This window comes from Protopterus annectens, chromosome 2.part1 (genome assembly GCF_019279795.1).
Source record: "Protopterus annectens isolate FY-2018-M chromosome 2.part1, PAN1.0, whole genome shotgun sequence".
In the NCBI taxonomy this organism is placed as follows: Eukaryota; Metazoa; Chordata; order Ceratodontiformes; family Protopteridae; genus Protopterus; species Protopterus annectens.
In genome coordinates this window covers 604,476,650-604,502,474 of record NC_056729.1, presented here as the reverse complement: position 1 = coordinate 604,502,474, position 25,825 = coordinate 604,476,650, and the positions used below count along the sequence as shown (strand labels likewise).

The 25,825-nt window shown below is 40.2% G+C and overlaps 1 protein-coding gene across 4 annotated transcripts in view; it reads right to left on the bottom strand.

Moving 5' to 3' along the window:
- KAZN (kazrin, periplakin interacting protein) overlaps positions 1 to 25,825 on the bottom strand; it is a 2,853,667-nt gene that overhangs the window by 1,408,270 nt on the left and 1,419,572 nt on the right. For 3 of the 4 annotated variants that reach the window (XM_044062363.1, XM_044062365.1, XM_044062366.1), the window contains exon 6: positions 24,444 to 24,527. The exons of the other annotated variant lie outside the window; for it this stretch is intronic. In XM_044062363.1, the coding sequence (XP_043918298.1) occupies positions 24,444 to 24,527 (84 nt within the window). The remainder of the gene's footprint in view (positions 1 to 24,443; positions 24,528 to 25,825) is intronic. 4 annotated transcript variants of the gene reach the window in all.

Genomic DNA, 25,825 nt, shown 5'->3' with positions numbered 1-25,825 from the left:
GAGGAAACATTTGTGAAGACAAGATAAAGAAGATTAGCACTTCTTTTGGGTAGGGGATACAATTTGGATAAAAGTACTGACATTTATGAAGTCCAAAAATCTCTGGTTATATCTGCTATTGTTGGTAGTATATGTTTGCTAGTACATATGTGGACAGTTGAAGTCACCCATAAGAAAGGTATTTGGTTTGATCGGTATTTGGTTTGATCGTTCACTTTCTAACTAGTTAACATATTTTTCATGCATGGGCATCTTAGATGTGGTTCTGTTTGGTTATAACATTGTAATTAATTTTACTGAGTGTAATGAGGACTTCAACCAGTTCCACATTTGTAACATGCAAAAGCTGGTGAGAGACAGAGCGGTTACAAATTGTCAGTGAATCTGATCCCATAACAGCATTAACTCTCTCTCCCAGGGTACAATGCCTATTACTGCAATAGAAGCACGTTTCTGTAATTGCTCAAATATTGATGTATTCAAGGGTAAGGAAAGCCACAAATGCAGACATTTTGTTTCAGGCTCCTAGTATTCAGCAATGCTACCTTTGTACTATCAGGATTGAAATTTGCTATGTTGGGATGTCTGTCAGGTAAAATGAAAAAGGCACTGTGGAGGTAGTAAATGTTTTAGCTAGTATGTGAAAACTGAGGGGGTGAAAGGTATTTCTGGCAAAGCAAGAGGGTCTTTTGGCTATTTCATGTCACGGAGAGAGAGAGACATACAAACACACACACTGGATCTCGCTAGAATCACACCAACTGCTAGCCAGTTATCGAAGCCAAATATTTTATCCTTGAATTTAGGTGTCATTCTTGATAAACGTAAAGTGCTGCTAAAGCTACGCCATCGAATTCTTCAAAGACATGGGCAGAGAGCCTGAAAATATTTGTTTGCATATCCCTCAAGGAGGAATGCCTAAGATTGTTCAGCCCCACATGTGCACTTATAATGTCATCATTGTATTTGGAGTGGTGTGGGACCAAAGGGCCCTAATGACATTTTTAATCCTAACACCAGAGAGGCAACTGTCACCTATTCATTTGCCAGTCTGGTGGCCATTGTGTTTGTACATCCTACAATGGACTCACCCATGACTAAGACATTTCTGGGATGTGCTGCAGGTTTGTAACACCCTAAGAGTACAGGCTTGCAGGACTGACTACTCCCAGTAAAAGTAAGTGTAGGCATGGACATTATGCAATAATCTTGGCTACAAGGCTACGGAAAACTAATAGGACATCTATAACACCTAAGTGGCTCCAAGGCTTTCTCTACTACATCAGCATATGGTAGGAGTGATGTTGTGGTGTTTTAGTGAGCATTGTTGTGCTGCTGTTTACTGACCATAGCAGGGATGAACCGACTAGCCTTCAGTTTTGATAAGTGCAAAACTCACAGATGGGGTCAGTATGTGTTATTAGTGGGCTGTCAGTAAACATAAGCACATGCTACACTGTCTCAGAAAATCAAGTGCTAACAGACTGGCTAAGGGTGAGGCTAATGCATGCTGGGACTCCATGGTGACAGTGTTTTTTTTTTCAAGCTAATTAATATAGACAACGGTCAATATGCACACAGTATAGATGTAAAATCAGAGCACAACAGTAATGGCCAAGGACACGCAATGTATAACCAGCTTAGTTACAATAGTGGGGGGATAAATTCTGGGTGAGATTTTATCCGAGGATTGTTGGTTAAATCCCCACTAATCTGTGGCCTTTCTGTATTCTGAAGGAATACAATAGGAGGGAAAATTAATTTAATCATATAAGGAGAGTGCCATCACAAAATGATACTTTTGTGCTTACTAAAAAGAGCCAGTGGTGGGTTGTGATCAGATTAACATATGGTGTGGATGCCTAGACAGTCCCTGGGTTTAAGAACACAACAGGAACAGGGTGGAATCAGATGCAAGCAGTGGTGGCTGGTGACTTCAAATCAAAGTGGGGCTGCAGGAGACAGATGAATTGGTGGAGCCAATGGGAAGGGGTGTGGCCAACTAGAAAGGGGTGGAGCTATGCTCAAAACCACAAACACTGGGACTTTAATTAAATACACTGCCCTGGGTGCCAAACAGTCATTATGAGAGTCAAATCAAGAGAAAATAAAGTGTAGAAGAAAAAATATTTCAATGCATTGACATGACAGCTTACTTAATATCTAGATGGAAATAAAAAGGTTGTGAGGCATGAAAAAAATAAATTACTTTTTAAATACATTACTGGAATGCCAGTCAAAATCAAGTATAAAAAACAAGCAACACTCAACTCAAACCACTTCTCCTTGCACTGCATTTTCTAATTATAATTTATATTCAGCTTTATAAAAGTACCAAGTAACATGCTGAAAGTAGCAATCTCTGTGATACCCCCACTTGTAAAAATTTTTATTATCCAAAAAAGACCTGCTGCCTGACAACTATGTACTTGTTTCATGGGGAAAACATGATCAAGGTAAAAAATTAACAGCAAACAAGAAGCAAGGTCAAGATAAATTGGTTAAAGTATTACTGCACAGGTTATGGACCACACATGATAGATTGTCATTCTGTTTAGTTTACTGGTAAAACCTGCAAAGATGACTGCAAGCGTTGCTTATATAACCTTGGAAAGTTGCTAGAATAAAATGCTGTGCTACCACCATGCATTTCACTGCCAAGTCTTGAACCCAGGAACCTGTGCACTATAGTCAGAGCAACATACTAATATGCAAAATCAGCTGTTTCTTAAAAGACAGGAAGACTGAAACTTAAATGGCTATCATTTAGTGAATTCAGGTCTTACCATAGCTCTCAACCTCTAAGCACAAAACACCTGGACAAAGCCAATAATGGGGGAATACCGCCCCAAACATAATCAGTGAATTCAGTTCTCACCATAGCTCTCAAGCTCTTAGCACAACAAAAAAACTGCACAAAGCCAATAATGGGGGAATATAGCCCCAAAAATAAGGACAACTTTCAAATATTGATCTTATAAACTTAGAAAATTGCTAGAAAAAAATGTTTTGTGTTACCATGTACTTTCTGAAGAATATGAAGTCTGAAATTCAAATGTCTGAAAATCCAGAAAAATACAGATTTTATGAGGAACAGAGCAAAACTATGAGGCAAAAATCTGAATGCTTTGCCAGCCACTCCTCATGTAGTAAGCAGCCATTTCTCTTCAGCAGCTAGCTAGAGTTCCATTTCCGAGTACAGACTGCAGACCTTGCAGTCCAATCCCTTCCAGACAATGCGTCTGTAACTGCATAGACTTCTGGGGCATCTGTAAGACTGCTGGCTTCTCCCAAATCTGGACTGGTGAAAGAGCAGTCTGGATTCGAATTTCTACTCAAACATGCATGATTTATTTTCAGCTCGGGGGGCTACAGTCCTGTAGTCCAATAGAATGAGCCACCACTGGATGCAAGTAAAGACCTTGCACCTCCTATTCCATTCTCAGTTTTCCATCTTAGCCTTGGTACCAAGCAAATCTTACTTCTTCACTTAACTGACTTTTTCAAAATACTTTTTCACATTTAGATAAAGTTTTAGCATTTTCTGTCTTAGCTCTCCCCCATCCTTCACTGAATATTGCAGATGTGTGATTTGAATGCAACTCTATGTAAATCAGCTTCTATGTTTCAGGAGAACAAGGTGTGGACTGTTGTTGCCAATCTTCAGGGAATTCTATGGGCTGCCAGGGGACAATCAGTCCCAACCAAATACAACAAAGATCACTACCATTGCCCCAGAGGTTGCAAAAAAAGAGAAACATGAGGAACAGTTATCCACTGTGAGTTTTAGGAGAGTGAAGGGGGTGGGGTCTTACTATGCTACTCCACTATTTTACACTTTCCTAGAATAGATGACTTCCTTTATAGTGACACAACATTAGGGAATAAGGAGAATGCAAATTTCCTCACAAGAGACCCACTAGAAGAAAATGTGGGACGGAAATGAGAAGAAAACAGTTTTTGTTTAGGAATTCCATCATTAATATGACAGCAGTTGCGTAAGCAGGTGATAGGGAGTTAAGGTTTTTGCATACTGGGATGGTTGGCAGAGATGATAAATCAGATATTTAGCATTATTTAACATCTTCACAGGGCATGGAGAAAGGTTCCATTTCTTTGTAAGAAAAATATTTTGTTCAGAATAGGCCAAATAAGCATCTGTGTATGCTGCATATTCAAATGTCAGTTCTGCATATGAGTAGTAGCCATTTGAGAACAAGTGTTCACTGAATGTCACAGTTCACAGGTAACTCAACTATGGAGTTATGCCCAACAGGAAATCAGACTATGACAAAATGGATAGTACCAAATGAAAAATTCAGCACACATCAATGACTAGAATTGGTGCACAGAAAACTGTCATCACAAAAATAACAATTTTTTCTGTGAAACAAGTATGCAACTTATATGGAAATGCAAAGCTATTTTAGTTCCAAAAGATGAGAGTATTGAAAACTTATGAGAGCATACACATTTTTAGAACTACAGGGAATTAGAAAAGAAGAAGAGAGAGACGACCCTAATAATTAAAACAGAAAAAAGTCTGAAAAGCGATCAAAATGGCAAGGCTCAAATGTAGAAAGACAGAGCCAATTAAATAAAAAAAAATTTAGATGGAAATCTAACAGTTCAAACACACACACACACACACACACACACACACACACACACACACACACACACACACACACACACACACACACACAAAAAACACAGCAATGGGAGGAAAAGAGACCAAGGGAAGACAAAAGTGAATACAGAAATAATACAGCTTTGTTAAAGAAATTCTTCTCTATATACTTAAGAAAGGGAGGAATGGAGATTTTGCTCACCACTTAGCAGAAATCACCACAATAACACAAGGAAAGCAGTAGCAAGAACAAAAACAGAAACAGGCCTAGGGGGTCTTCGTAATAAATTATCTAAACATTAGTAAGCAGTTTTACAATGTACAAAGAAGGTGTGTAGAGGACTATAATCCATATGAAGAAGTGTTCTCAGTAAAAAGCAACAATGTTTGTCTCTCTTTACAGAGAGTGGATAACAACCCACCTCAGAGCAGTGAGTGCTACTCTGGAGACTTCTCTTTTGCCAGGACACAAACACAAGTGTGGCAGTACAGAGAAAGGTAACAAAATAATATATGATCGGCACCAGAAACCATATAATGTTTAATAAAAGACTATGAAAGATTAAAATGCACAGCCTCAAAGAAAGGAGGTTGGGTGTCTGAGACAGACAGAGTGCACACTGGTAAGTTCTTTAAAAAGAGAGCGAAAGATGTACAAACAAGAGGACACAGTCTCAGGATACAAGACACAACAGTAATTGGGATACAGGGAAATGTTTCTTTCAATGAAAGGGTGAAGAATTACTGCAGCAGCCTTTCTGAACAGCTGGAAGCTTCAAATCAGTTTCATAAATGAATAAGACAGTACACAAAAAATAAAGCCTGACAAGGTGTGTGCTTGTTTGGTAAAAATGCCCAACCTAGGGTGGTGAGAAGCCAGACAGCACAGGCAAAGGGTCTCTACATCCATGGAAGGTTATTTCCTCAATAACACACACTGTGGATGTCGTTATTGGACTCAGAGAATGGGCTATCCACTAAATTGTTTTTGTATTTTTTATTACTATATATATATTTTTTAAATATTGTTGATGTAAAATAGTTCCTCCACCTAATGTTTCAAACTGGCAGTAGCATATGTAATTGCTGTTGGAGGAACTATTTTACATCCAAAATATAACTTATATAAGTATTCAATGTCTACATACCCATTAAACAAGGAATATTATTTGTCATATGTATATACAGCAGATAATGATGTAACACTTGGAGTGCTGAATACAGCACTGGAAACCAAAGCTTGTCTAAGCTTGCTGAAAGAAAGAAAACAAAAATGATGCATGGTTTATTTACAAAGACAAACAATATATTAATGCTAAAAGAAAGAACAGAAAAAACTTTTCTACACATTTGGAGAATTAAACACAAGGATATTTCACAGCAGGAAAAGCAGCAAGTCAAGCATCTTTCACAGGAGGGAAAGGGCTGAAAACAGAAAATAATGTGTCTAATATGAGATTAGAATGAGAATGCATTACACACACACACACACACACACACACACACACACAAGGAGAGAGAGAGAGACAGTTCTTAATGGGCAATATGGCCTTACTAAGGAGGTTTTGGAATGAAGTACCAAGATAGAATTAATAAAGCATGGGAAAGACACCAAACAATCCTATTGTGATGAAGGAGGAAGTAAGACACTGGATAATGAAGAATGTCTGCTAATTTTCAATACTGGAAAAATACAGACTAGAAAATTCAAGCTGTACACATTTGCCTTCAAACTCTGTGTTTCAATGTTACACTGTAACAGGTGTCTATTATGCACTGGAGCTCTTGTTCTGTAACAGAAGCTTGCAAGAAGACAAAATAATGTTTTCTCACAGAGTGCAGTTCATGTGGGTAAGCATGTAGTCTTGACATTTATTTTCGCGAAGAGTTAGCTATTAATAGCTACTTAAGTACAGATGAATCTCTACTTTTGGAGAGTGTTCCAAAACAATTTGAACTCTCCAGAAGTGAATTCAGGGGTAATTTTTACAGTGAATGACTTATGAAAAAAGTATGGGATATTATACATATACATATATATATATATATATATATATATATATATATATTTATATGTGTGTGTGTGTGTGTGTGTGTGTATACATATTTACACATTTATACATCACACAAGCAAATAAGGTAAAGAAACTAAAACAAGAAGAAAAAATTATATTGGAGACAATTCTTTTCACATTTGTGCTGCAGGAGAGACATATCTGGCTGTGTGTGTACATGTGTATAAGTTTAGGTATCTATTATCACAGCAAAATTCTCTATGTACTACTACAAGCTTTACTATACCCTTTACAAGCTTTACTATACCCTTTACAAGCTTTACTATACCCCTTAGAATTAGGGCACTGCGACTTATTCTAGAAGGTAAGCTTAGAGCTTAAAGCTTAGAGCTCAGGGACATAATCTGTTAAACACTGTACACTCACTTCCTGAATGCATCCCTCTCTTTCACAAGTACAGCCCCAGACCCCAGATAGGCATGCATCTGGAGAATATTTATTTTATTTAGTTTGTTTTGTTTACTGGGTTAGTCTAGCTAGGTTAAATAGGTGCCCCATTTTAGCTGAGGCACTGGGAAAAAAGCTCCACACATACCTCAAAGAATTTTTAAACAAATACTATGCATGAATATTACACAAAAATTAGATACATTCACATGAAACAGAGGAAGACATTATACGCGAGTTGTTTTACAGTAAAAAAGATGGCTATGCATTAAATATTAATTTAGTCAAATTATTAGTGGATATGTCAGATATATTGATCTTGTGATTAATGATTAGAAATGACAAAGAAATGAAAGAGAGGCAAAAGAAAAAATAATAGGATAGAATATATGTGATAAGGTGATGTAAACAGCTAGGAAGAAAACCAGAAAGATTGTTTAGAAGTAAATAAAGAAGGAAATTGGGACCAAGTGGTTTACAAAACATGGAACTTTTCTCACTACACATGCCCATGTAGCTTGATGCAGGTATCAATAAAAGTTATTTTTAGTTAATGGACTGGATTTTACACAATACTTGCAAATTATATTGTTCTGAATATTGCTGTAGGTGCTCCATCAGAAAGATGCGTCTAGGATATTTTGCATCTCCTGTATGCAAGACTGAAATATTTTAGACTGAATCACAAAACAACCCATACAAATGAGTAGCGTCACAAAAATACAAGTAATAACTTATTGAACATTAAATAAGATTTTTACAGAGAGTTAAGCTACATTGTTCCCTCTGCCTGTGTGCTTGCATGTGCATGCGTGCACACACACACCACGCGCACACACAACTTAATGGTCTCGCTTCAAAATTACATAACCTTTAAACAAAGGAGTTGTATATTTTAGTACACACTACTGTTACTCCACACTGCTGACTGCTTGTGATCTTGGAATCATTTATTTATTTACTTTTGTTGACCAAGTTATTTCTGTCAGGTGAGACACAAGGTGGTACTTATGCAGAAAGGAAACATTTAGTCAGTGCACCAGAGAAACTCTTTTTTAATTTTATTTTGACATGGCAGCATAAAGACCTACAAGTTTCAGTTACTTCATTTGTGTACTAAATTCTTAACAGACACTCCTACTTTTTTTTTTGATAACTAGTACTGGTGCTATACCATGAGGTAAGTAGCCATCAACTTGGGCAGACATTAACCCAGTTTAACACAGAATGCAAAGGACGACACCTCCCAATGCTGCACTGCAGAACTAACATGAGAACATGAATTAAAAGCATCTACTGTAGGAACACATCTCACTGACTTCTGATCTTCCAAGCTTTAAAACTACTCATGTGCCTGCTGGGTTACTGACACTGAAAAAATAATACAGATTTTCTACATTTTCAACTCTGTGTTTGCCTCATCATCAGGTTCATGGGAGTCATAGATTACCTCGTCCAGTGAATACTAAAGTATGACTGGCTTTACATATATTAGCTATAGGGACTTTCAATGACCATCTCAGGGCAAGGGTACGTATCTCAGGCATCTGCCTGGGAATACTGTATCAGTATGTTGATATATTGTAGCATCTAGGGACGCACATCTGGTTTCACTGTACTACGCAGGAGACAACTAGTACCATGCAGGACTTCTATAATTTCACACATTTCCCTGAGGTACTAAGGGGCCATAGATTGCACCCACGTTGAAATAAAGGCCCCACCTGGTGAACATCTTGGAAGAAGGTATGTCAGCTATAAAAGGCATAACTCCATTAAATGTCTGGTGGACTGTAATGCACAAGGTATCGTCTTCAATGTGTCTGCAGAACATCTAGGCATTTACCACAACTTCCACATGTGGCACACATGTACTTATTGCCAGTGGATTTAAGGGGTGACTTCCTACAGGGGCATCTTATTGTGATGCCAGCTTTGTTCTGGAACCCGAGCTAGCTTATGGCATCCACCAGAAGTCTTCAGAATGAGACAGACCAGGTATACAACTATGGCCCATTACAAATGAGGGTCACTATGTTTTTGGACTGCTGAAGGCACACTTTTGCTGCCTGCATGATCTGGTAGTGTCATGCATTATGACCCAGATATATATGCTAAAATCATTTTAGTATATGCAATGCTACATACCATATTTATGAGGCAGCTACAAAAGGGAAGACAGTTGTAGGAGGCTCATGTACCAGTGCACCATACAGTGGAGGCTGAGTCAGAAGAGATGTCATTCGAGGAGCTAGCAGCAGGGGATGAAAGTGCTAGACATAAGTGAATGCAGTATACCACAGTACTGGCAAAGAGGCAGAGACTTGCACAAAGCTTCAGACACTAAAGTGATGTATGCAAATGGAATACCAGGCTGTGCTTACCCCCTTGTCTTACGGGCTTGTGGCAGACACTGATGACTGGGTCATAGGGAATGTCACACTGCCTTGGCTGTGAGTGTCCATACCAAGCTGCTCTCCCTGTTTGTTGTATATCTCTCTTGGCTGTCCATAGACACAAAGGTTGTGTCTATGAGCTGAAAAGAGGATTCAACCTGCACACTGCCTGTGTCCAGCACAGACACTATACTGCCTGACTGTGCCAGCTGTTCGCTGCCATCATTATTAGAATCATACAACTGTCAGACAACAGGTGAAGTTCCACCATAGTTGTGCCAGACAGAGAATCACCTGTGAACACAGCAAAGTACAAAGCACACTGTAAGTATAACCCACGACTTCTACCTCTCCCGGACTTAATTCCACAGTGTTTACAGACCATAATGGATAATACCTTACCTCATGCAGATACCTGTGGAGGTCTTACTCATGATGTTCTTACAATACCCAAAGCACACAATGTTTGTACGATGTGCAATGATTAAGGAAACAATGGAATAATACGTATGACAATATCCACTTGGGACATCTCTAATGGATACTTTTGGGACATGTTACAGTTTGGCTTGGAGGTTAAACACCACACCACAGGACTGTGAGGAGTCTGTTCCCCCACTGAGAGAGGCCAGAAACTCCTCTGTCTCTGTCAATATATCAAACTACCCATCCATGTCAAGCAAAACTTCTCACTGGCCCTCTTTAAGAAAAACCTTGAGGACTGGATGGAAAATAGAAAATGCACTGCTTGACAGAGGCACAGGAAAATAATTTTCTTGGGTGGCAAAAGCCAGGGAACCTTTTTGGCTAGGCTTATATAGGCCCCAGGGCCTATGAACCTATAATGGTGATTTCATTCTCTCCCATTGACCTACCTTGCTGTACAAAGCAGAGAGTCCATTTTTCAGCATCTAGAATAATGTCTGTGGCCCTGCTCCTGACCTGCTCATAACTACAATTCTGGCCACCAACAACATTAGTTTCAATCACAATATTCTGCCAGTCTCATTCACAATAGGACTGGTCAGCAGCCTCCTGCCTGAAGAGCCATCAGCATGGAGACAGAGGGACTGAAGTAACCCCTCACTCTCTACATCTGAGAACTTGGTCTTTCTAACCTCCCTAGCAGCAAGCACTTTGCTCTTCCTGAGCTTCTCCTAGCCAGACATACTGCTGCATATATAAAAAACATCAAATGGCTGTGCCAGTGACAACTGCCCTGTCCACTCAATGAACTGCTGTATACTTCACTGTCTGTGGAGTATTAATGCTATACACCCAGCAGTGCATCCATAACCTTTAAAAGTGTCAAGTCCCAAACTAACAGTACAAACATAGCCCCCTTCCCAAAGCTACAGCTCACACAGGCTTATGACTTGCAGGTTACTAGCTTGACAGTGTCCAACCCCACATCACACACTGTCTTCTCTACACTGTGTCACATGTCCTTCTACAGGGACATCACAGGCTACTTTCTGTTCTACTCAGCATCAGTAAAGTAAGACACTGTCCACATATGCACTACCATTTTTGTTGCTGGCACACTTGTATACTGTGAGTGTGGCAGTTCCATACTACTGTTAGTTCCAGCCATATGTGCTCTACAAACATGCTATACAAATATAAAGATGTGTCCCATCCTGTCCCATCACAAGACAGGCCTAATCCTTTAAGAGCAGCACTTCACAATTAGGGTTGGGCACTCCTCCTATTAACCTTTATATCCCTTGTACACAGCAATTTCTGGGTCTCTCCTTCTAGTCTTCCTTCTTGTTCAAATACGTAAAAGCCACTGCACACTTTCCCATAGCAAATGTTTGCAATAAGAAGCAATAAGGCACATGTACTTGCAACTATTAGTTGCAAAAAGCTGCACATACCTTCAGCTTTCCACAGTATTCCTAGTTGAAAATAAGTGAAGCGCGGTCTACTCTTGGAGGTCTACAGCTTCTTCTTTAGTGCAATGAGGCCATGTGGTGTTGTTTACTTTTATATCATTCAGATTCTGACCTCTGGGTGCAGTGACTATGCAAATAAGGGATAAGCTTGTGAACGTAAATGAATCAGTCAAGCTATATGTTTTGCCCTTATGCAGACCCCTGCAGAAAGTTCTGTTTGGCATCATGCATATGCTTGCATACTCGCAAGGTGCATTGCACATGCTTAGATGTAGGAATATAGTGAGGAGATTCCATGCAATTTCTAGCTTCAGCCTACGAAACAATGAGTCACCAAAGAGCATAGTGGCTATCATTAGCAAAACAATATGAAATGTAGCCAAACTTTGGTTGCCATATTTCATATTTCCTCTAATCCTATAGTCTAAAAGTTCAAAAATGGGTTAATCCATCTTGAGCCCTGTTACTGACAGCTCTGCTCAGTTGCTCTATGTTACGTGACAATTCTCACAATGGGAAATGGATGTGATTGTGAGAAGCCAGCCATGATTCTCTGGTATGAGACCTGCTGAACAGCTATGGCTTCAAAAAAGTAAGTAATGTCCATACTTAATTACTCTAGGTTTGTTTTTACAATTAGGGTAGTTTTAAAATTAAAGTAGTACTTCTGTTTTTGTTGTATCGCATTATTTTTCTGACTACATCATAGGAGATTTGTTGTTTGTATCTGTTTAATTATGTTATGTAGAATCCTTAACTTCCACGAATCTTGGCTAGAGAAAGTACAGTTTTGTACCTACCATAAATGTAGATGTTCGAGTGTATACCCTGCTGCAGTCATCACACTTCGGTTATCCTGCCATCAGGCGGACCCGCAGTCGGCCCGAATTCCAAAGTCCTGGTCCGGCATCGGTTGCTGTCGCTTCTTCCCTGACGTCAGTGCGCCAAGGGGTATATGAGAGGCATCCAACGCCATTTTCTTCAGTTTTTCTTGCCCCAGATGTCAGGTGCCCCCCCCCCCCCAAATGGTGGTCAGTAGATAGTATCAATAATAAAAAGTATAGCATAAACAAAAAATCCCTCCAGCTATAAGCAAATACACCACAAAGGTTGTAACAGATTTTAAGGTATAGAAAGGTCTTAGGTCAGAGGGGATGGAGGGAGAGTAATCTGGACTGCAGCAGGGTATACACTCGAACATCTACATTTATGGTAGGTACAAAACTGTACTATGTTCATCGTGTTACCCTGCTGCAGCCATCACACTTGGATAGAATCCCAAAGCCAAGGATGGGAGGTGGAGTCAAACAGGGTTAGAGGAGGCTAGAAGGCCCTGCAAAACTGCAGTGGCGAAGCCAGCTCTAGTCTTAGAGTAAAGTGGTAAGTGGTAATGTTTGGTGAAGGTGTGTACTGAACTCCAAATTGCAGCTTCCAGAATATCCTTGGTTGGCACCCCCCTGAGGAAGACTGTAGATGTAGCTGCTAACCTGGTAGAGTGGGGCCTTATGCTAGCAGGAACTTGTTTTCCATGGTGGGTGTAGCAAAAACGTATGCAATGTCCTATCCATTTGGAAATGGTCTGTTTTGAGATAGCCTTTCCTTGTGATGCTGTAGCCTAGGATACAAAAAGCTGGTCAGATTTTCTGAAAACCTTAGTTTTATCCAAGCAGTAATGTAGCTGCCTGTGAATGTCCAAGGAATGTAGGAGTCTTTCTCCTTTGTTCTGTGGATTTGGAAAGAAGGTGGGTAAATGGATGGTTTGATTTAGAGCCACACTGGATACCACCTTAGGCATAACGGAGGGGTTAGTTCGTAGAGAAACACTGTCTTGATGAAAAATGAGGAAAGGCTCTACTGCCATTAGTGCCTGAAGCTCTGAAACTCTTCTCGCTGAAGTAATTGCTAGTAGCAGGGCAGTCTTCCATGATATAAACTTTAAGTCAGCTGAGAAAGCTGGCTCAAAAGGAGGTAGCGTATTTTTTTCCAGAACAAAGTTGAGGTCCCAAGTAGGTGTTGGTGCTCTCCTGGGAGGCCTAATGTTTTTGGCCCCTCTGAGAAACTGCCTTAGGAGTGGATGTGAAAATAAGAGAGGATCCGTGTTGTAGTGAGCTGAAATAGCTGAGGCGTGGATTTTAATAGATGAAAAAGAAAGCCCTTTGTGTAACATCTCAGTTAAATATTGCAGAATCTGAGGTATGGCAGGCTGAAGGGTATTTTGGCCTTTAGCTTGGTTCCAGGCGCAAAACCTTTTCCATTTGTCTGAGTAGGCTTTCCTGGTGCTGGGCCTCCTGGCCTCCAGAATAACATCCATAACAGCTTGTGAGAGAGGAGCTGGCTGGTTGCTTAGATGATTTGCCATGCAGCCAAATTTAAGGTTTTGAGCTGGCTGTGTAGAATCTGATTGTCTTGCTGTGTGAGCAGATGGGTAATTTGTGGTGGAATCCATGGTGGGCCCTGGGCCATATTCCTTAATAGTGGGTACCAGTGCTGGCATGGCCAGTCTGGGGCAATGAGTATCATTCGGGGTCTCTCCATCCTGACTTTCAGCAGCACCTTTGTGAGAAGGGGTAATGGAGGAAAGGCATATACTGTCAGCATTTTCCAACTGAATGAGAGTGCGTCCACTTTCCAAGCTTGACGGTGAAAAGTCCTTGTGCAAAATTTTGTTAGTTGATAGTTTTGGGAGCTGGCAAACAGGATTATGTCTGGGAGCCCCCATTTTTGAGTTATCATTGCAAATACTTGTGGATCCAGTTTCCACTCATGGGGATCCATGATTTTTCTGCTTAGGTCGTCTGCCAATGTGTTCTTTTTTCCTGGCAGGAATTGAGCGTGTAATTGAACTTGGTAAGCCAGTGCTGTGTTCCACAAGGTCATTGCTTGCCTGCATAGAGGGTAGGAGTGTGTACCCCTTGCTTGTTTATGTACCACATTACTGTGGTGTTGTCTGTCCTTATGATAAGCTGTCCTGGATGTAAGAGGTCCTTGAAGGCTGTCAGAGCATTTTGTACAGCTAGCATTTCTTTTTGATTGATGTGCAGATTCCTTTGACCTGCAGTCCATATGCCTTGAATGCACCATCCTGCCATGTGTGCCCCCCAGGCATAGTCCGATGCATCTGTTGTCATAGTTTGCCTGGCTGGGGGTAAGGTGAAAGGCTGACCCTTGTTGAGGTGACATGCCTGTGACCACCATATAAACTCCTGTTGAAGGCAGGGAATGAGAGGTATCATTGTTTCCAAGCTGTGGCTGTGTTGAGTCCATACGCTTTTTAGGTACTATTGTAATTTCCTCATATGCAGTTTTGCAAATGGTGTTAGTAGTATGCAAGATGCCATGAAGCCCAAGGCCTGCAGAATTTTTCTTGCAGGGAGTTGGGTCTTTGTTTCCATTGCTCTGAAGTATTGAGTTAATTGTAGTTGCTTGTCTGGCGTCAGATAAGCCATCTGGACCGTTGTATTCAAGCTGGCACCCAGGAATGTCATATTTTGTGAGGGCACTAGTTTTGATATATTTTCGTTTACTGTGTACCCTAGGCAACTTAGAAGATGTTTTACAAAAGCCAGGTGTTGTAAGAGAATGTCCTTGCTTTCTGCTTGGATGAGGCAGTCATCCAGGTATGGGTATATTTGAATTCCTCTTTGTCTGCAGTATGCAATTACTGGTGCCAGGCATTTTGTGAAGACCCTGGGCGCAGTAGATAAGCCAAAGGGTAGTGCAGAGAATTGGTAATGGGTTGAACCTGCAATGAAACGGAGGTATCTTCTGCAATTTTGTCTGATAGGGACATACAGGTATGCCTCCTTGAGGTCCAACGTTACTAGCCAAGCTTTCTTGCCCAGCATGGGAAGAAGCTGCTGTAGTGTTAGCATCTTGAATTTGGGTACTTGCAAGAAGCTGTTTAAAATTGAAAGGTCCAGAATGGGTCTCCAAGCATTGTCCTTTCTGGGGACTAGAAAGAGCCTTGAGTAAAATCCTTGGCCTTGCTCCTGTGTAGGTACCAGTTGAATGGCTCTCATGTCCATGAGAGCTGTAATTTGTTTTTGTGTCTCTGCCCATTGATTTTGTGGCAGGTTTGGCATTCCTTTTATCCTTGGCAAGGTGTGGAAATGGAATCTGTATCCTTGTGAGATAATGTCTAGGACCCATTTGTCCTTTGTGACGATGTGCCAGTTGTCTGCAAAAAGTGCAAATTTTCCTCCCAAGGGAGCTGCCAAGAGAGTTTTGCTTGGCAGTTTGAGGTTTAAGTCATTGTGTTTGCCTTCTAGTAGTTTGGGACCTGTCTTCTCCTCCCTTCTGTGTTGCAGTGCCCCATTGGCGAGGTTTGTAAGGGATTTGTGCTTGTCCTCTGCCCCTTGGGCGCTTGTATTTACCCCTCTGTGGTCTGTCAGAAGCTGGAAAGGACCAATTTTTGTTGGCCAATTTCTGCTGAAGCGTGGGGGCTGTACCTGTAAGAAATCTTTGACCGTCTGCATAGATTTTGCCTTATCCTCCATTTTCTTTAAAACCTCCTCTGCTTTAACCTCAAATAAGACATCCTGCTGTAAGGGTGCATCTAGTAACTTTGCTTTAACATGATCAGGCAGAGATTGTTCCTTTAACCAAGCATGCCTACGTACAACAGACCCAGTAACAGCTGCTCTAGAGGAAGCTTCCAAGGCATCAAAACCACATTGTAAAGTATGTTTGCCCACCTGTTCAGCTGCATGCAACAGATCCTGCATTTCCTTGAATTCAGACTGTTGAGGGTGCGTGCCCATCTTTTGTTTTATTTGAGACATTAGGAATTGCTGGTATTTAAGCATGTGAAATTGACAGTTTAGTGCTCTCATAGCTAGAGTAGCTGAGGTGTAAAGCTTCTTCCCCCCACCTATCTAGTGCTCTGGAGTCCCTTCCATAGGGTAGAGGATTTTTAGCCATAGAAGCCTTAGCCCCTTTGGGACCCTGGGAGATTGTCTCTGGATCAGCAACAGGGCTTTTGTATAGGAATTTGTGTGAGTCAGGCACTCTATAGTATCTATCTGGTTTGGCTGGAGCAGGAGGCAGAGAATCTGGATTTAGACTAGATTCTAAGAAAACATCATCCACAATGTCTAAAACTGGGGGGATAGCAAGTGGTCTGTGCTGGGGGAGTAAAAGAAACTCTCAGAGCCTTTTCTTTGAGTCGGAGTAGTCCTGACCTTCCCAGTGGAAATGTTCCCTCATGGTATGTAAGGTTTCCCCAAAAGAATAATCTTCAGGGGGAGAAGCTGAGGGAATGGAGTCTTCAGCATCAGAATCTTCATAAGGGGGAAAGGAGTAATCCTGTTCCTCAGAGGAGCCTGAGGAAACAGACACTTGATCAGAGGAGGCATAATCCTCCTCTTGTCTAGGCCTTTTGTCGGGGGGGGGGGGTTGGGAGCCCCTGATCAAAGAAATTTAATCTTCAGCCATTTTAAGCATCTGTTTCTTAGGCACAGGACCTTAACCTGGAGACTGAAGTGTAGTCTTTTTTGGTTTTAGAGGAGTCTTAAGCTTAGCATAAGATTTTATGGTGAGAGTAGTCGGTCTGAAGACACCTTCAGAAACCGAAGGTGTTTCTACAGCACCGGCTTCTCCTACTGCAATGTCGTCGGTAGGGCCTAAAGAAAATGGCTGCGTCGGCCTAAAACTCTCTGCTGGAGAATCCGAAGCGGTCTGGGGATCCAATTCAGCGGTAGCCAGGGGCTGTGTAGGCGCCTCACTGAAAACCGGAGAACCTGCGACCGGCCCAGCTGAGGGCTCGGAGTCTGGCTTGGATCTAGGCTGCCTTTCTTTATCTTTGCATTTTTTATGCACACCGGTAGTCGGTTGCTCCGACGGCATAGTGTAATTAAATTTCCTACCGAAGTAGTGTTGTGTGAAATAAAAGCGTCGCTTTATAGTTCGCTTATTGAACCTAGCACAAAACCGACAACCAGTGACATCGTGGTCTGGGCCTAGGCAAGGTATACAAAAAGAATGAAAGTCCTTATGAGGTATTTGCTTCCCACAAGAAATGCAATTGTTAACTTTTTCTGACATCGGACTGAGGCAAGAAAAGGTTCCCCAACGGGGTACTTAGCTTTGAAGACTTTGGACTGAAACTCGATTCGAAAATCTCAGGTGTCGGCTGACCGGCACTTGCAAACTGCTTCTGCTTCAGGCACCGCACGGCAAGAAAGACTGAAGAAAATGGCGTCAGATGCCTCTCATATACCCCTGGCGCACTGACGTCAGGGAAGAAGCAACAGCAACCGAAGCCGGACCAGGACTTTGGAATTCGGGCCGACTGCGGGACCGCCTGACGGCAGGATAACCCAAGTGTGATGACTGCAGCAGTGTAACACGATGAACATCTCAAATTTACTTGTAGACACAAAGAAAACTAAACTGATGATATTTGTATCCAGGCAGTCTCATCTCAGAAACACACATTCAACATTACCTCAACTAATAACATCATGTTAGAAAGGTTATCCATTTAGTCACACTGATAAACTTCTATTTGTCAACCACTACCTGCAGAAAAGAAACAAAGCCTAAAACTCATGCAAAAGGTGTCTGCTCTTCTAAAATTACATAGTTTGTACTTTCCAACTCCTCCTATCATTTAGTTTCTACCTTCAAATTCTTACCCACTGCACATTGCAAATTCTAGAAAAAGCCACTGCGAAATATGACCAGAAAACCCACCTAGACATTCTTCAGAACAGTCATTACATGCTATCTACTTGCACGTTTTCGCACTTCTTTATCATAAAGTTCCACCTAAGTGTCCCCTTCACATATTAACATTCAAGCAGTATTTTCTTTATGGTTACATATCTTTTCAAATGGCATACAACTGCTATCAGTAAGTGGTGATGCTCTCAATTATCATACTACCCAGGTGTTACGACCTACATCAGCTTGGCACTTACTCAAATCTACTCTTACAACACACACATATTATGTAGGCATACATAGCATTTGTTGGTAGTATGAACTGCTTTATGCATTTATTTTATTTATTTACTTTTATTTTACATTTGTTGACCGGGCTAGTCCAACTGGATAATTTCCATTTTCAGTGGAGGCCCTCCACAGATTAAAATAAGGTAATAGAGATTAAACAATTACAATAAATGTGAGAAACTCAGACAGTGGGCAACAATGCATACATATTAGTTTAGATAAAGTAATACAAAACATATGGTAATATCTACGTATTAAGAAAGGCATTAATTGTTTACAGTACTATTGTATGAGAATAGGGTAATTACTCATTTTAAAATGTATATACATAATTATAACAGACAACAAAAATTTTTTTGAGAGCAATAGAAATAGTATAGTCATACAGTTGTAATGTCATTTGTGTTGACAGAGAAAGATAGTTTTGAAATAAGAAATTCTGATAGTAAAAAAGTTCCACCTAAGTGTCCCCTTCACATATTAACATTCAAGCAGTATTTTCTTTATGGTTACATATCTTTTCTGTTACTTTACTTTTTTCAAAGCACACAACTAAGCTGTGGGTGAAATGGACTCTTTGTGGACCAGTCCTCCTCTTTTTCAAAATACAAGCAAATAAAATAAGAAAAAACAATAAACTACATAGGCTTATAGGCTGGTACTAGGCTATCGGCCCTAGGGCCTATACAAGCCTAGCCAAACAATTCCCCGGATATTTCTTCACACAACATTTACTTCCCTGGACCCCTGTCTAGCAGGGCGACTGACGTGATCCCAGGGGTGAAGTTCCTATCTCTCATCCAATCATCAAGGTTCCTCTGGAAGAGGGCCAAGGAGGCACTCTGCTTGTCAAGTATGGGCAGTTTATTCTAGAGTATGGGGAGTCTCTGGGTCAGGAACCTATCACTCCAGCGTGTTTTGTTCATTGTGATGACAAGGCTTAGATCCCTGGAGCGTGTGGCTCTGAGGGATTGGGATTTCTTTAAGTGGAGCATGTCCAACAGCTCAGGGTTTGACATGGCCTTGTATGTTAAGCAGAGATCACCTCTGAGTAGACGATATGCCACAGAGTATAACTGGAGTTCTTTTAGACGGTCAGCATACGGCATCTGCTTTAGGCCTGTGATTCTTTTAATGAGGTATTTCTGGGGCCTTTCCAGCTGTTGCAGATGTCTTGTGAGGTACATAAAAAATGGGACATTGTACTCTGTAAAGGGTCTAATGAGGGATGAGTACAGTGGGACAATTACCTACTTTTTTCTGGATGAAAAGCCCTTAGTGATGAGGTGTGCCACATAGAAGGATTTCCTGACTGTTGTGGCGATGTGGTTATCGAAGGTGAGACCACTGTCCACCTGTGTCCCTAAGTCTCTCATTACACTTTCAGTGTTTAGTGTACTGCTACCTATGTGGTAATTCATGGGTACGTGTTTTTTTCCCAAAGGGGATAACTATACATTTCTTGGCATTAAGCTTGAGCCCATGGCTCTGACACCAAGCATCTGTTTCTGTAAGGCCCTTTTGTAGAATATCCACATAATTTGGGGATTCAATAATGGCTCCCAGTTTGCTGTCATCTGCGAACTTTGTTAGCCAGAGTCCCTTAGTGTTGGCCTGTACTTCAGAGAAGTAGATGCCAAACAAGAGCGGTCCCAGGACTGAACTCGGAGGTACTCCACTTGCCACTTGTCTGGAGCTGGATTTGGAGTCAGCTACTTTTACAGTCTGGGTTCGGTCAGTAAGCCAGTTGGCAACCCATCGAGTGACATAAGGATTTATGCCCAGCTTAGTAAGTTTACCGATGATTCCAGAGTGGGGGATGGTGTCGAAGGCCTTGGCGAGGTCCAGATAGGTTGAGTGGATATTCACTCATCTGGACCCAGTTCCTGGAATATAAAGCTATCTGAAGCAGATTCCAAATATATATACTACAAGACTCACTGCTACCTGACCACAGACATCTAGCCCACATTCTATCACTTTATGATACACTATCCTAAACATGACCCAGAATCCACACTTCATGACGTACAATCCCATCAGTATTAATTCCAGTTCATAATGGTCACTGCTTCCACAGAAAATACTGTACCTCAAATAAGCTAAGGTCCACAACTTTCTGACCACAGTAACAGCCATGTAACATAGGATCTGTCCAGAGGCATAGCTAGGGTGAAGGGGCACCCCAGGGATTTCAGTGTATTATCAGTACTCATTAATGCCAGTATTGCATTTGTGGTCTGAGCTGATGCAATATGTTATCTCTCCATGTCAGGCATTAAAGAAAAAAACAAGCAATTAACAACACTTTAAAATTAAAGGAGTTTTTTTCCATTTGCAGTCTGAATTGAAACACTATAGCGCTCCATGCATGGCATAAACTGCAGCAAGTTTCCCGTTACAAATATAGCAAACTAGCAAGCAGTTTGCTACAGTTTTAGTTTTTTTTTTTCTTGTGGAGCACAGAAAGAAAGAACAGACCTGGTCTGCTTCATACATTAGGAGCACCAAACTAGAGATTTTTTATTCATTTATTTATGCATTTTCCTCATTGAGGGAAGCAGCATGAATTGAGAAAAACAAACATGGTTGATTCAATTAGGAGTGCTAAATTGGGGGATGGATGTTTTTTTTTTCCTTTGCTCCTCAACTTAAAGTTGATGAGGCTGCCAGGTACCAGAATAGCTAACCGCACCCCTGGATCTGTCCATGATCCCTGAACCCAATAACTAATTACATGATCTAGCATTCAAGTTTATTTGACTGTAGAAATAAATTGTGTACAAATAAATTGTATAATTGTAAATTAACAATTACCTCAATTTAAAATAATTTTAATAACATTACAATAATGGCATATAGCTATACTCTCTATTTTACCTCACAACAATGTAGAACAATTTTTAACCAAACATTTTAAAAGTCCAAGTTACTATGAATAACACAAGAAAGGATAATTTGTATTGGAAAATGAGCACTCTGACTGGGCAGTCCAACTAGAGTTCATAGGTTAATAGATTAGTACTAAGCTAACTGCCCTTGCGAGCCATTTTAAGCCTAGCCAATTATCCATTGTGAGACTCAAACCCTGCACTTTGTGCTTGGAAGGCAAACACCTTAATCATTAGGCCACCCTCCCAACACTTAAGTGCCAGTTATAAAACTAGGATATAACAACAGAAAAAAGTCCAGCCACTAAAGTACCATAGAGCAGACAGACTTTCCATTAGTATATGCTGGATAACAGCATTCTATATAGAGGACACACCAAAACATGGGAAAATTCAGGTGTGTTCTGCAAAAGTAAAGAAACAGAAACGTATCTAATTTTCTTCATATTTTTGCAATCGCTTTCTTAAAATTTTATATATATATTTTTTAAAATAGTAAAAAAAAAAAAAAAAAAAAACAGAAATGCTCCCTTCTTAATTGCTTCTCATGCACTAATATAATGTGCAAATGTGGGAACTTAAGTCCTAGATGCATGCACAGTCAGACAACAAAGAAAAGACAATGGAGGAGGAGACTAAAGCGCCATTACACAAACACATTATTTAAGAAAGGTAAGCGATTTCTTTCTTAAATAATGTCATTGTATAATAGCAATAATCCACTCCTGTGTGTGGGTTTATCAGGATTTACCCCCATGATCAAACCACACTAGTCATGGGTAAATCCTAATATAACCATGCATAGTCATGGAGTATTACTTTAACATCACATGTCCATTAACAAACAATATGCCACCTTCAGATTCTCATGTTTTAAACAGTCGCTCATTTGAGAATGCAGTATTTTTCCAGTGTGCTGCTTTAATAATTAAACTAAATCCTGACAGGAGATTGTTATTCAAGCACGCTGTCTAATAAATAAGGGTAGAAAACAAAAGTAAGCTAAATAACTGCATGCAGTGAGTTTGTTCAACCATGAAAAAAAATTGTGTGTCATCAGGCACGACCTAGTGCTGCTCCTCACAGTAACAGATAAAACATTGATCTTCAACCAATGGCCTATGAATTGTGCATTGCGCAAAGCTCCATTAACCACTAATCGACCAGAAATGTGTCTCCTCTTCTAATCTAGTTTCACTTTACTCAAGATTTCCTGCTGCACACTTTCTGTTTAAATCCAACATTCACATTTTCACATCAGCATTAATTAGCCTTTGAGCTGCCTTTTCCTAGCCATGCTTGCTCCTACCAGTCTCCTCTGTGTGAATGCCTAATACAAGAACATCCAAGAATGATCTTTAAATCAGCTAAGGGTCCACTGAACGCTGCATCTAATTAGTAAATTACGATACTTTATGGGGAAGGCGCAGCACAGCACAGCAGTTTGTACACACCTCCATATCAAACATGTAAACAGACCACTAGCAGTGATCCAAACCAGCTTAGTGGGGCAGTCACAAAGTTGTCATGTCAAGTGATTTCACACCTTTATAAGGCACACTCATAATTAACTGCCTTAACAAGCAATGCAACTGAAAAAGTTAAATTTTGCAACAGCTTTTCACATTCATGACTACAATGTTATGTCTAACTATCCTGAATGCTGTGCTTTGTCACAGATTCCTGCAAGCAAAACATCTTCATGTATCTCAGCTTGTTTGGCATTTCAGTTTTATTCAGCTTTCTCAGTGCATATAATACTGAGTTTATACAAAATGTTGCAAAACTTTATTTGGGAATCTGTCTCCCTGGCTCTTACATCTCAGTTATGTTGTTTCCCTTAGGAAAAGCCTGCTTAGCAAGGTATCTGTAGTACTGTTATCTTTACTGCTCACTGTGACCATAAACTCATTGAGTATCTGATGTTACATGCTTATATTTTGAAGAGACAAGTCATCTCTGCTGTTACCGTTGAGTGAGCAGCTGAAAATACAATATCAGGAAATGTGATAATCACCATATACTAACTCCTACTACTTTAAAGGCAATTTAATTTCAGTATCTTCTGCAGTCAAATGAAATGGCTCATCAGAGTGTCTTCGGACTACAAAGACAGAACTGTGAGACTCACTGAAACATTGTCAATGGCATTATGACCAGGCACTGTGAAACTAAGTAGTAATTCTGATTACTGCCCTTCTGCAAGAATAGAAAAAAAAAACTGCAGGACAGAGTAAGACACTTTCAAAATCATCTTTTGGTAACCTAAAATACATTGTAGAAATGAGAAAACTTAACCAAAAACCAAAATAACTTTGGTATGTTTGCCGCATTTATGTAATTTGGCATTACAACAAAACAAAATAACAGCCATTTATCATGCTGCACGGAGAACTGCAATGCACTACATTTCAAGGTAAGATACACTACATATATTGTTTTAGTATCTGCCCACAGTAGTCCTTGAAATCAGATTTATTACTATTTTTAAATAAACCAGGACACAACATGCAACCGAAGAGTACTGTACACAAAACAATAGCAAGGACCACCAAACCACAACACAAGAAAAATAGTCCACGGAAGTTGTTGATGTCCAAAACAGTACTGTTTTCCTTTGCTGCATGGGACATCATCAATGCAGATTTTCAGTTATTTATGAAATTTCTTTTCTGAGTAAAATTTGTTATTACAGAAGTGTTTGTTTTGTTAACATGTTCCCAGCCAGCCATTCTGCTCATTAACAAACCACTGTGTGAGTTAGAAAACAGAAAATCATTTGTGAAACAATTACAGATGTACGTGCCAACGATGTTAGTAACAAAACGTGCAGACTGTTTCAAGAAAATCTGCTGGAAGACAGCTCTACATCTAAGGCATACCTCTCAACTGTCCCCAGCTTTTATCACTTGACCATTTTCCCCTAAGTATGATTTCTAACATTTCTCTATTAGCACTAGAGGTTAACACAATATTAGGTTTAATAGTGCTGTCTGGTTCTCCTTTAAAAGATTCTTCATAAAAAGTATACTGTATATTTTAAAATGCACAGTTTCAAACTATGACACTGGCATTTTTAAATTAGATTCAGTTTTATTCACTTGCCCCATACTCCAAAAAACTAAGTTTTCAAAGTGGAAAGTGGAGAGGTATGACTATATTTTACAAGGTGCCCCATTACAGTGCTTACGCCACAGGCCTCACAATCTTACCGACATCACCCTTATGAAGGGCTCCATTTCAGGAGGGCGATCGAAAGTGCGAAAATCCTTTTTCTGAGCAACAATGCGGGATATCTGGAGAAACAGTTCACAGGTATAACAATCTGACATGGAGAATCTACAAAACATACCACTCCTGTTCCTCAAGGCAGTCAATAGGTGGGTACAAAGGTTATAAATGTAGTAGAGCTTACACTTCCAGTGGGCCCAGTGCCGCAAGCATCAGTGATAATATACTAAAATGTTTCATCACAGGCAAGCCTGTAACTTAGAATTTAAAACTTAAAGCTGTGCCTGCTTAGTACTACAGGACTCAGTTTCAGATAGATACAGAATAAACAACAACATTCACTACTCATGACACCAGTTCTTGGTACTTCTGGCTTCTAGATATTGTTTTTCAGTGATGCTACATACAAGAAATTTCTGAAAGGAAATTAAGCTAAACATCCAAACAAACACACTGCACAGTTTTGAAGTGGTCTGACAAATGCTGGACCATGAATATATCCACACCACTAGTTCATTGGTCATGTTATATCATTTTAAAGGTTACTTGAGTTCCACTGGGTAGTTATTTAATAGAAAACAATGCAAAATAAAGGTCTTGCAATCAAATTAGCATAAAAAAAACATAAAGCAAAATCAATCAAGTCCTGTACTCAGCAGACTGCTGCACAAAGAGTTTGGGGAATAGTATGCATATTTCTAGACTTCTATTTTGTTGTCCCTCAGCTGATGAAAGACAAAGCCTTTATTTCAAGGGGTGTTCTAGGTGTTGGTTATTCCACAGTCAATATATGATGTAGGACAAACAATCAGGGTACTTTACAGGGCAAGACTACACAGAAAAAAGGCAAATCTTGTACTGAAGAAGAGGCCTGAAGCTTCTGTGACTGAAAACTACTAATGTTTACAAGGGAAATCCTTTCCCTTTCTGATGCTAGCTAGTCTTAACAGCAACGAGTCCTCTTCTTTATTGGTGGTGTTACTTAGGAAGTCAGTGGATCAACAGACTTTTCAGAGCCTTTGAAAATGAATGACGATGAGTTCTGTTTGCAAGTCAAAAATATGATTTAGAAAACCAACAAGCAGTACAGTGGAGAATGGCATGATTCTGTACTTGCAAATGCCATCTTTCCAATAGGATAGCAAACTAAGCCTTATCTGTGTTTATCTGTTCACTAGGAAAACCACATTTTCCTTAGCCGGAAACCTTGCAGCAATACAGCATGCGAGTATACTAGATTTTAGGACTAGCTAACACTGTCAGTCTAGAAAGGGGTCTTCTCGTATACCAAGTTCAAGTTCCATTTAAAAATGATATGAGAGCAAAACTTTTGAGTTCATACTACAAAAATTGCAAAGGAGAG